The sequence below is a fragment of the Garra rufa genome, chromosome 24, assembly GCF_049309525.1.
Source record: "Garra rufa chromosome 24, GarRuf1.0, whole genome shotgun sequence".
Taxonomy (NCBI): Eukaryota; Metazoa; Chordata; class Actinopteri; order Cypriniformes; family Cyprinidae; genus Garra; species Garra rufa.
This window is the reverse complement of record NC_133384.1, coordinates 10,533,132-10,546,882: the sequence shown is the minus strand read 5'-3', so window position 1 is coordinate 10,546,882 and position 13,751 is coordinate 10,533,132. Positions and strand designations below refer to the sequence as shown.

Below are 13,751 nucleotides of genomic sequence, written 5' to 3'. Positions count from 1 at the left end.
GCTGTATTTTCAGCATCATAACTCCAGTCTTCAGTGTCACATGATCCTTCAGAAATCATTCTAATATATTAAAATCAATGTTAAAAACTGTTGTGCTACTCAATATTTTTTTCCAGGATTCTTTAACAGTTGAAAAGAACAGCATTTTTAAAAAATATAAATCTTTTATAACAATATAACCACCTTCTAAAAGTTTGGGGTCAGTACATTTTTATTCGTTCTTTTTTTTTGAAAGAAAGTAATACTTTATTCAGCAAGGATGTGTTAAAAAGTGATAGACTTTTATTGTTAGAAAAGATTTATATTTTGAATAAAAGCTGTTCTTTTTAACCTTTTATTCATCAAGAATCACACTTCCCCCCCCCCCCAAAAAATAAAGCAGCAAACATTTTCAATATGAAGTAATGGCTAATAAAAATTCAACTTTGCGTCAGAGGAATAAATTATATTTTAAAATATATAAAACACCATTATTTTAAATGGTAGGCTAATAATATTTCAGAATATCATTTTTTTTCTGTATTTTTTGCAGCCTTGATGAGCACACAAGAATTCTTAAAAAAAAAAAAAAAAAAAAAATCATTCAAAAAAGTGGCATTATTTGACATCTGCTGCATGATGTCTGATCATTTCAACCCATTCTTCATGTAAAAATGAATGTGAATTATACATTCATAGTAAAAGCATAGCAGAAAAAATGCAAATGACTGTTGAAATATGCAACTATGACCATAATATTAATCTATTACACGTTGCATGAAACTGGTGTGACAAAATCATTTACCAGCCCTTGATGTAGACCATTTTCAAAGCTTTTAACTTGAGTATTAACCAGATAAAACCTGGTTACTTTAAGTTGGTAACCATGCAAAAATGAGACATTAAGGCCAATACACACACAAAAAAAAAACAGACCAAAAATCTGCCCACATACGCAGATTTAACAAGTATTAGCTTGTGATTTCAGTTTTAACCCTTGATGTTTGTTGTAAGTGCATTACTATGAGCCGAGGGATGAGCTGAAATGAATGTCTAACACACACAGACAAAATAACCCAGAATATTCCTCTAAAGATCTAAATTACTCCCTTATTTTGCTGCCAGTCCAAGCAACAATTGATGTGATGGCGTGTGACGCATGAAAACATGGAGCAACACAATGCATCAGATTACAGAATCCACAGTTACTCCATCTATTGAGAACAGCAGGGCTCTGTTGGCCATATGTTGGCGTCGGATCTGCTCACACACCAGAACGGCTCATTTGCAATTTTCTGCTGGTTTGGCACAGAGATGAGAAATAAATCAAGTCTGTGGTGAAGTGCCAACCTTGGCTCTGAGCGAGAACAGACCAATAATAGCTGCCTGTTATCCACCCTAATACTGAGGAAGAATTCGCTATCTGTGTTTCCAAACCTCGTTTGGCTCAGGTCAAGGCAAAATTGTGAGATGAGGGACATATTTTATAGTAGCAGCAGCATCATCATCATCATCATCATCCAGAAGGAAGAGGTGTGTGCTGACAGACATCATCGCTCAGGCTCCGTTCCAAACCTGCGGATGTGTTTATAAGACCTCACCAGACACACGTCTCAAACACACTACATATGGAGCAATTACACTCACAGAGCACAAAAACTCAAATCGATCTCTAGTCAACACTGTAAGGACGCCTGTTTCTGAATAAAAAAAATAAAACTATTGCAACTCATCTCAATTCTGACTTTTTTTTTCTCAAAATTGTGAGATGCAAACTTGCAGTTCTGAGAAATAAAGTCAGAATTGCATCATACAAACAATTCTGAGAAATAAAGTCAGAATTGAGATATAAACGCGCAATTCTGAGAAGTCTTTTTTTTTTCCTTGGAACTGGACTTTATAAATCCAAGTTCATATCTGGCAATTCTGAGGAAGAAAAAAGTCTGAATTGTGAGATATAAACTTGTTATTCTGAGAAATAAAGTTGCAGGTGCGTGATACAAACTCACAATTCTGACTTTTTTCTCAGAATTATATCTCAGAACAATTGCAAGTTATAAAGTCAGAATTGTGTAATATAAACTTGCAATTATTTTTCTCCTTAGAACTGGACTTTATAACTCAATTGCGAGTTCATATCTCACAATTCTGGAAAAAAAAAGAGTGAGAATTGCGAGTTTACATTTCGCATTTATATGGCAGTTCTGAGGAAAAATAAACTTGCTATTCTGAGAAATGAAAGTCACAAGTGCGTGATACAAACTTGCAATTCTGACTTTTTATCAGAATTGTCAGATAAACTCACAATTCTGTGAACATAGTCTTTTTTTCTTCTTAGAACTGCACTGGATAACTCACAATTCTGACTTTATTTCTCACAACTAAGTTTATATGCCACAATTCTGACTTTATAACTTGAAACTGTGCATTTATATCTCGCAGTTCTAAGAAAAAAAGTCAGAATAGTGAGATAAATAGTCAGTACTTCTTTCATTTTTATTCAGTGGTGGAACCGGGCTTCCATAACATTGTCTTACATTAGCATTCAAACATTTTTTTTTCTTTTAAGAAATGATTACTTTTATTTATGAGGGCTGCAAAGGATTTCTATTTCAAATAAATGCTGTTAAATTCTTCTGTGAAGCCTGAAAAATAACATTTATGATGGTTTCCACAAAAACATTGTGCAGCAACTACTTTCAACATTGATAATAATAAATGTTTGTTGTGCAGCAAATCAGAATATTAGAATGATTTCTGGAGGATCATGTGACACTGAAGACTGCAGTAATGATGCTGAAAATTCAGCTGCGCATCACAGAAATAAATTACAGTTGTATAGATATTCAGATAGAAAAGAGCCGTTTTAAATTCTAATATTTTTTCACAATTTTTACAGTTTTTAAATCAATCAAATGCAGACTTGCTGAGCAAAAGAGAAAATCTATCAACCCCAAACGTCTGAACAGTAATGTGATGAAATCAGTATCTTCAAGGAAGGTTGTGCTTAAAAAAAATAGCCTAAGTAGTCAATATGCACCTCATTTAATTTCTTAATAGAAGTTCCTGCTCTTATTGTGTGTGATTGATCAGCTCACATTTAACGTTGAAAGAAATGTTCATCTTCTAGTCTCTTATCTGTAATGCAATAACTCTCTTCTCCTCAGAAATGACTTTCCTTTTCAGCGACTCAAGTTTAACAAGTCTGCCTGCTGTCTGAAGAGGGAAATCGCACCGCAATCGATGGCAAACTCTACAATCTAACACCTACTTTTCTCAACTCAATCAATTCCTATTGGACCTAATGAAACACCTCACTTTTCCTGGAATATCCTGCACTGCTGTAAACATGTCACATTATGGTAGGAAAATGAGCTGCAGTGCTGTTTCCTTACTATCTGAAGCAGTGGTTCGGGATAACATTACATTCTTCTACAGTTTTCCCTCTCTCACCTTACTTGGATGTCCTACAAATAAAGGCACAAGATCCACCAAAAATGCAGATCTGCTAAGTTGACTTCTTAAACCTTACATTTGTTTTTTAAGGCCCATTTCTGCCACTGAATAAACAATTCTCACAATTTCAAGTTTACATCTCACAATTTGGACTTTTTTTTTTCAGAATTGCATCATATAAACCCGCAATTCTGACTTTTTAACTGTGGGATATAAATGAACAATTCATAGTTATAAAGTCAGAATTACAGGATATTAACTCACAATTGCAAGAAATAAAGTCAGAATTGCAATTCTGAGTTTTTGTCTCGCAGTTGTCAGTTTTACACAATTCTGACTTTTTTTTCTCAGAATTGTGAGATATAAACTTGCAGTTGCGAGTTATAAAGTCCATTTCTGAGGAGAAAAAAAAGTATATCTCACAATTCTGACTTAATTGACTAAATGCACGGAGCGTTCTTTAGAACTTCTGCATAATGATAAGCAGCTCGTAAACTTCAGCTCAAGCTCATTTTATATTGAGAAAAACAACAATTGCAACATTGTTAATAATGATAGCGGCATGAACATTCTTGTAATATTTTTAAGCCTTTATTATTTTTCAACTCTACAGCTGTGCAATAAAAATCACTTCAAAGGTTCACTTTTCATTTATAAAAATTACATGGAAAAAATGTATTTTTAAGATGAAAATGACATGAAATTAAACGATTTAACCAGAAGATGGCAGCAGAGGATCAATCATTGGCTGCCATTTCAACTCCATAGTTTTTTCAAGACGTCTTGCTTTTCGATTTATGAATTTACTAGATGTTTGATTTCAGATGTTTGTCCGGTTATTACTGTCAATAATAGCAATGACTCATAGCGCATATTTAGCTGATTTACTCACATATTTTTTTTTAAACTGGCTTTTGTCATTCTTGAAACAGTATACATGGACGTTTGGTCCTATTAGACAAACTAAACTTTTCTTGGATTGTGAATAGATTATGTAGAGAAAACCAGAAAAAGTACACTCCTATTACGGCACACAACAGTTGACCGGAAATGACTGAGCTGGCTTGACTGAAACTAGGAAGTAATCCATGCATATGCTCAATTTCTCAGAATTGCGAGTTTATATCTCGGAAATCTGACTTTATAACTTGCAATTGCAAGTTTATATCATTCTGTTGTGACTTTATTTCTCAGAATTGTGAGTTTATATCATGCAATTCTGACTTATTTCTCATATTGCCCAGCATTACACTGATGATTTGGGAAAGAGACTTTGTGGCTGTACAGTTTCTGGATCAAACCCACAGCTTTAGTGATGTTTGTTTGTGATAATTTGATAGTGAGTGAAGGCTCACCTGGTGTGCTGACAGGTTGTCTGGTGAAGGACACATTAAAGGCCGGCTCCTCACTGAGCGCTGATGGATACATCCGCCGGCGAATGAAGAAACCCGCGCCGCAGCAGAAGAGCACGCCCATCATCAGCAGCAGCCTATCACAGACCAGACACACATATGACTGACACAAACACCACCCAATAACACACTGATGCACATATCATCGATAAACCACAGATATTACAATTCTGTACTGTTTTATTGATATAGTTAATAAAAAGAGTCAAAGACAAGACATCCCAGTTTGGTGTCTGTGTCAAATTTAATTCACAAAGAGGATTTTATATACATGCATAAAATGTGTACTTTAACGTTTCAAATAACTTGTCTGAAATATTACATTAAGAAAATCAGATGTACAAGTACATGGGTCAAAGATGAAAAAGGGTTTAAGCATAAAAACAATAAGTGCTTTAAATTGTTGTTTTTCAAAAAAATATGTAAAAAGTTTACTCTTTAATTTAATTGCATTTTTAGGGCCCGAGCCCAAAAGGGCGAAGGCCCTATTGTTCTTCTAAGGATTCTTATTTTTTTTTTTATTTATTTTTTTTTTTTCAACCGTTGGGGCACTTTTGGGGGCCTTAACATACTCAAAAACTCTTGAAAATTTGCACACACGTCGGAATCTGCCGTCGTCCGGACGCCACAGAGGCTGGGACCCGGGCGTGGTTCAGGGCCTCTACAGCGCCCCCTGGAACACAGTTTGAAAACTTGATGTACTGCGCACACATACTTGCACGCACTCATATGAAACTCGGTACACATATAGAACTCATCGAGCTGAACAACTTTTGTACTCTATGTCATGGGCTCCACGCAACAGGAAGTGGGATATTTAGGGCTGTTTAAAAAGCGCATGCTCTGGAATTTAACGTACTCCTCCCAGGAATTCCATGGGATTGTCACCAAACTCGGTCAGCATGATCTCAAGACATTGGGGACGCTAAATTGCGAGGAGATTTTTGATATCTCGAACGGTTTGGCCGTGGCAAGGCGACAAAGTTATGGCGAGAAATGAGAAACAGGAAGTGTCTAATAACTGTTGCACACATTGCCTGATTCTGATGAAACTTCACCAGTTTGTTCCTTGTATGATGCCGATTCCATAAATGTGACTATTATGAGTCAAAGTTATAGCGCCACCAACTGGGAGCAGGAAGTGTGTCATTTTCAAAATGCTTTGAAATCAGCCTCTTAATTTTACTCGATTTTCTTTAAACTTCATCAAAATCATGTCAAAACACGGCCAATAAGAATATGTAAAGGGGTCGATGATAAATCAAATGCTGTTGCCATGGCAACGTGTCAAACTTTAAAATTACATTCCTGTCTTTTCGAGGCAGATAACATGCTTAGAATTTCATGAAACTCAACACACACATCAATATTAATGATAGTTAGACACTGGCAAAAGGTCATAAATGGGCGTGGAGCAGGCACTCTATAGCGCCATCTTTTGACAAAAGTTGGGGGGTTAGTTTTTCCTACAGTCACCAAACTCTGTACTTATATTGTTCTCATCAATCTGGACAACTTTCTAAATCAAACTCATTAGCTAAGACCAACAGAAAGCCGGCTATTTTGATTTGAAGGTGGATTTTTTGAAAAATCAGGTAGTAAACAAATTCACACTACTCCTAAGAACAACCAGCTTTTCACACCAAACTTTTTTAACATGAAGAGAAGATTATGAAGATGTTAAATTGCGAGCGGATTTGGGATATCTCGAACGGTGTTGACGTGGTGATTTTTTAAAGATGTAGTAAAAAACATAACCCTAATTTTTTATATCTTTAAAGTGCAGCATCCAAACTCTTTAAAACTTTTTTCACACAGAGATCTAATCATTCTGAGCAAGTGCTGGAAATATAAATTTTATACAAGCTTCAATGAATTAAAGAAAATTAAAAAAATAACTCAGAAACCTGCTGTCACTCTGGTGAATGTCTCTACAGTATGTGTGTGCGTTCAGTCAGGCACAGAGAAGCTCATTATTGCAGGGGGGAGGGGTGAGAGGCAGAGAGGGTGACAGAGTAGAGAGCCATCCTACAGACCATCTTTGAACAAAATGCACATATGTATTGTAATTACATAAATATGTCTGATCTTTGAGAGTCTGATATTTTGAGAAAATATAAAGGGTCACTTAGTCTTTCATTGTTCGTATTTTGCAGTTGTTGTTTTTTATTTATTTTTTACTTAACTGTACCATGAACTTGTCCTATTCAGTCACATAGCAAAAGATTTTAACAATAAGATTTTTAATAAGATTTTTTTACTTTTTTTTAACTTTTTAGCATGATCAATTTATCTTCATTGATAGACAATATTTACATAGTGTTATTTATTGAATATAAAATAATAATAATAAAAAATTAAGACAAACTTTGACAACAAAACAAACGTTACTGTTATCTTTTCAAAACATCTGAAAACCATAATTTTAAGAACAGTTATAAATATATATATCACCCCGTTAAAATACTCAACTTGATTTTTAAAGATATTTTGAAAGAATGAAGCGTTTATAGAGCACTTTATTGTGTATTGCTGTACACCCACATGAACTGTGTTCATGTTCATGTTAATTCACTGTACATAACCTTTATATGAATACTTTTTTTTAGCTTAATATTAATTAACATTAATAAATGCTATTTATTTATTGGTCATGTTAACTGATATAGTTAATTTTAACAAATGAAACTGGATGGCAACATTTTATATTTTGTGTGTATGTGTCTGTGTGTTGATTTTAAAGTGTAACCCTTTCAATTCTGTAAACTTAAAATCCAAACTAGCAGAGAGTTACTGTGAATGCATGTGCCAACTGGGCACCGTCTTCCTTATTGATTCTTAGTTATGACAACAATTAATTTTATACAAAAATATATTATACAAAAATTGTACAGATAGGTAACAATGACATTTAAGCAGAAGTGGTGGATATAAAGGAAGCAATAATAACATTTTGCTATCATCATGAAATACATGTTCTTATTTGTAGCATACTGGTTCACAGTTGGCATCTATCTGAAGTCCTTGCATTGATTGCATTTAATTAAATCAACATTATATTTGGTCAGTCTGATCTTGAGGCCTTAGAGATGTTAAATTGTGAAGATCTTGAGTTTTCATTAAAGGGCATGTCCGTGGTGGCCTGACAAAGTTTGATGTTTCTGCATAGACATAGAAGTGGTTATAACTTAGCCTGAAAATGTCTGATCTGCCACAAAATTCACAGGTTTGGTAAGAGTCCTGGCCTGAAGACACCTAAAGACCAATATTCAGATATTATCATAGCGCCACCTGTTGGCAGCAGGATATCTCATATATTTCACTAACTCAAACACACCAAGGTCAATCTGCACCAAACTTCATATGTTTGATAATAGTGCTGGCCTGAACACATCTACATGCCAATAATCAGTTATAGGCATAGCGCCACCAGCTGGCAGCAGCAAGTTTGGCACATTTAAATGACTTATGACATATTTCTCCTACATTTACTGTATTAAAAGCATACTGCCCACCGTTTGCTGTTTTCCTGAAGCCACCTGTCGGCGGTGAGCCCGGGTGCGAGGGCCCGTTCATCGCTGCTCGCAGCTTTAATTGTTTTTGTTTTTCTGAGCAGAAAATACATATACATTTTTCCCTAATTTACAGAAGGCACTAAAATGTCAATCTTGTCAGGCATATTTACAAACAAAATCAATTTATGACATATTAAAAGACAAATTCCTTTCATCCCAAATACTAGTAATATTAGTTGTAATTCTACATTTTTAAATGGGTTTTGCCCATTTGTCAGTAATGTATTTTGGTTACTCATTTAAAACACAATACAATTTAATATGCTCCCTTATTCTTTTATATATTTTAATATGCACAAGTCAGAATAAGCATGTTGTTTGAATTTGTTACAGAAATATTGTTACACTGAATGACAATCTAACATTATTTCAACCAAATGTGAACTTTTTATTTTCCAAAACATATTTGAAACTTACATTTATTGTGCTTTCTATGGACATACAATCACTTTTGTAAATTGCTTTGGTAACACTTTACAATAAGGTTCATTAGTTAAACATTAGTTAATGTATGAACTAATATGAGCAATACATTTGTTACTGTATTTTCTAATCTTTATTAACATTAGTTAACAGAAATACAGTTAATTGTTCATGTTCATTCACACTGCATTAACTAATGTTAACAAGATTTTAATAATGCATTAGTAAATGTTGAAATTAACATGAACAATGCTGTAAAAGTGCAGTTCATTATTAGTTCATGTTAACTAATGTGGTTAACCTTATTGTAAAGTGTTACCATTTCTTCTGACCCATAAACAACATACTTATTCTAACCTGTTATTAAAACACAAAAAAGAAAACGTGATCATACTACATTTTTGAAATGTTAAAATGATTAAAAACTACTTGCTGACAAATGGTTAACACCTGGTGGTTTGAAGGATCATGCCAAAGATTTAAAATGATTTCAGTGCTGATCCTTAAACAGTGTTTTAATGTCATCTAATGATTCTTGGTATTGTTTTTTTGGTATGTGAACTATTATTACACTGAATGACATTTTAGTGGGTGTCTACTGAAAATCATGGTAAAAAATTATGATACTTATTTTTTGCTCAGAAAATATGGGGGAGAAAAATACATTTTAAAGCTGTATACAATTTTTTTGTTTTGATGTATTAAAACCCCGTTTCATCTTTGACCTAAAGATTATTGGAGCAGGTTTTACAAGAAAATAGAGTTGTTCAACTACAAAATGTCAGTTACCTGCCGTTTCCTTATAATTATTTGTGAATTTTGCAATGTCTGAATAAGAATAGTTTCAAAGTAAATCCTACAGTAAACTACAAATGTATAAAAGGAGAAGAAACTGCTATTCTTACCAGAAATACCAGAGTCTCTGGATGGAAAGTGCTCGGACACAGCAGCGGGTCCCACAGCAATCCTCGTACGAGCGGCATCTGTGGAGAAAGCATTAATTCGAGGTCAAACGGCACGATTGAAAGATGCAATCAGTTCATTTCCATTTCCAAGCGAACGTGTGCACGGATCCAGAGCCCTTCACTGAGAGCCGATACCATCTCACTCAATGATGAATGAACTGAACTGCTGATACACTGAATACTAATACATTACAAGACCAGTGATAACTGAAGACCAGAGACGCTTGTAAAATATAAACCATGAAGAAACACTGCATTGGCCTCAAGACTTTGCCTCAAAGTTCCTCCTTAATCAAACCATAAGCAGTGTTGGGGAAAGTTACTTTTAAAAGTAATGCGTTACAATATTGAGTTACTCTCTAAAAAAGTAACTGATTATCTTTCTTAGTTACTTTTTACGGAAAGTAATGTGTTTCGTTACTTTTGCGTTACTTTTTAAATCTGGGCAGGGCTTGCTTGTTTGTTTTTAACATAAAAAGTTGTATTTTTGTCACAGACTTCACAGCAAAAGCCTCAGGTTTAGAGAAAAGTAAATTGTCGTCTGTACAGTAGACCACAGAAGAACAAATGTCAACTCTTCAGTGATAAAAAACAAAAACAAATGTTCGATTATCTTGAGTAATATTTGTTTATTAGTTTGGATGAATTGGATCATCGAAGGTCGGCAGCAAAGACATCGGTTAATAAAATGGGATTAAATACATAAAGGATATTTGTATTATTGAACATATTTAATTATTGCAGGTTTGCGTTGAATTTGACTGTTTTTATTCATTTTGAGGAACACTGGATCTGTTTTTTTAGTGAGTGAGATAAATTAATGCATTTATTCTAGAAGTAACATCTTACTCACAATTTCTCTCAACTTGAGGACAGGAGAGCTTTTAATCAATAAATGGAGGAAAAAAGTAACTCCGATATTTTCTTGTCAATTAAAAACTAATATTATACAAAACCAGTCATAAGGGTCCATTTTATGAAACTAAGATTTATACATCATCTGAAAGCTGAATAAATACGCTTTCCACTGATGTATGGTTTGTTAGGATCGGACAATATTTGGCCGAGATACAACTATTTGAAAAACAGGAATCTGAGGCTGCACAAAATATCTAAACTTTGAGAAAATCACCTTTAAAGTTGTCCAAATGAAGTTCTTAGCAATGCATATTACTAATTTACAGTAGGATATTTACAAAATGTCTTCATGGAACATGCATTAATGGCATAAAAGAAAAACCTATCATTTTAAGCCATCATGTATCATACAGTTATGACTGGTTTTGTGGTCCAGGGTCTCACACACACACACACACACACACACACACACACACACACACACACACACACACACACACACACACACACTCACACTCACACACACACACACACACACACACACACACACACACACACACACACACACACACATCCACCTTGATGACACTGGAGAGTGAAGCAGTGAAGAAATGACATTCAAAGAGGCTCATTTTAATCCCAGCAGGATGTTAAACAGGAATTGTCATTTTGTAATTGTGCTATAATTACTGGCGATTAAAAACAAGTTGAGTTTATTTTATTTAGTGGCAGAATGAGACAGTAATGAACAAAACATGATTTGTTTTGAAAAGTCTCATTTAGTCTTTATTTGATCATAACTGCATTAAAAATAGGGAAATTTTATTGCAATCTAAAACAGCTGTTTTTTATGTGAATATCTGTTCAAATGTAATTTATTTCTGTGATGCGCAGCTGTATTTTCAGCATTATTACTGCATTCTTCAGTGTCACATGATCCTTCAGAAATGTGACCCTGTACCACAAAACCAGTCATAAGGTTAAATTTTACAAAACTGAGATGTATACATCATATGAATACTCAATAAATAAGCTTTCTATTGATGTATGGTTTGTTAGGATAGGACAATATTTGGCCGAGATACATCTATTTGAAAATCAGGAATCTGAGGGTGCAAAAAAATCAAAATCCTGAGAAAATCACCTTTAAAGTTGTCCAAATTAGGTTCTTAACAATGCATATTACTAATCAAAAATTACATTTTGATAGGTTTACAGTAGGAATTTTACAAAGAATCATCATGGAACATGATCTTTACTTAATTTCCTAATGATTTTTGGCATAAAAGAAAAATCTAAAATGTTGACCCATGCAATGTATTTTTGGCTATTGCTACAAATATACCCCAGCGACTTAAGACTGGTTTTGTGGTCCAGGGTCACAAATCATTCTAATATCCAGATTTTTTTCTCAATCAGAACATCTCACACACACACAGTGTCAGAAGGACCTGTCAGAGCTGATCTCCAGTGCATTATTAATATGACAGATATTATTTGAAATATGAACAAATGGAGAACAGCATCTCTAAATCTGCCTTATGCATCTGATCAGGAAACATACGAAAGCCAACACAGGTGCGTCATATGAAGCAGAGAGATTGTGGTTCTCATTTTTGAGTGTTCCTACAGAAAACAGAAACGTTTCTGCTTACTCTAAAAAGTTGCTTTATTATTCTGTTATTCCTTTATCATTTGCATCAGCATTGTTTTTGTGCAAGTCTTTTATTGCATGTTCTATTAAATTATAGATACTTCCACTTTGTACTTCTTGAACCCCACTGAAGACAAATAATACTTCATTGTTTCCGACTCAGATTTATTTGTGGAACCTGCATAGACTGTCCTTTTTTTTAAGTTGTAAATAATACAAACTTACTGGAGCATGTTTTTCTGCTTCGAAAGCTCATGTTTTGTTCAATTACTTGCCTTTTTAGAATTGTTTGTCAAATTTTCTCGTAACTTCCGAGTGAAACTTGCTTGTGGTTTCCAGATGTTTTGGTTTGAAACCGATAAAAATAGTTTTGTCAGTGTGAGCTGATTTATGCCATGAAAAAGAGCTGATGACACTCTTTCACCATCATTAAACATTTGAGGCAAGTGTGTTCGTAAAACACTGATAATTATTACTGATTATGATTTTCTGTCAATAGAGTACCATAGGATCAACTGAAATTATTTCAACAATCATGTTGTTTTGTGTCGACTGCTTTGCACTCTGTTGTTCTAATCAGTCAAACACCTTTACAGAAAAGTGTCAAACTGTTTGTGATTCTGTTTGATTCGTTCAGAAAGTTGATTTACTGATTCGTTTGCAGCAGTTTCTCACCCTGAAATAGTAGCAGGACACTTCATAAGACAGAAAACATAATCAGTGTTGGATAGTCATTTTTAAATGTTATTTTAAAATTATTTTAAGTTTTCGTCATTTTTGTTATGCGTGTTATGTGTCATTTTATTAGTCTTAAAAAAAAAATTATATATATATATATATATATATATATATATATATATATATATATATATATATATATATATATATATATATATATATATATATATATATATATATATATAATATATATATATATATATATATATATATATATATATATATATATATATATATATATATATATATATATATATATATATATATATATATATATATATATATATATATATATATATATATATATATATATATATATATATATATATATATATATATATATATATATATATATATATATATATATATATATATATATATATATATATATATATATATATATATATATATAATATATATATATATATATATATATATATATATATATATATATATATATATATATATATATATATATATATATATATATATATATATATATATATATATATATATATATATATATATATATATATATAATATATATATATATATATATATATATATATATATATATATATATATATATATATATATATATATATATATATATATATATATATATATATATATATATATATATATATATATATATATATATATATATATATATATATATATATATATATAT

The 13,751-nt window shown here is 32.6% G+C and overlaps 1 protein-coding gene across 1 annotated transcript in view; it reads right to left on the bottom strand.

Moving 5' to 3' along the window:
• vopp1b (VOPP1 WW domain binding protein b) overlaps nucleotides 1–13,751 on the bottom strand; it is a 65,960-nt gene that overhangs the window by 8,603 nt on the left and 43,606 nt on the right. The window contains exons 3-4 of the mRNA XM_073831197.1: nucleotides 9,751–9,828; nucleotides 4,791–4,924 (exon numbers count right to left, since the gene is read on the bottom strand). Of these exons, the coding sequence (XP_073687298.1) occupies nucleotides 4,791–4,924; nucleotides 9,751–9,828 (212 nt within the window). The remainder of the gene's footprint in view (nucleotides 1–4,790; nucleotides 4,925–9,750; nucleotides 9,829–13,751) is intronic.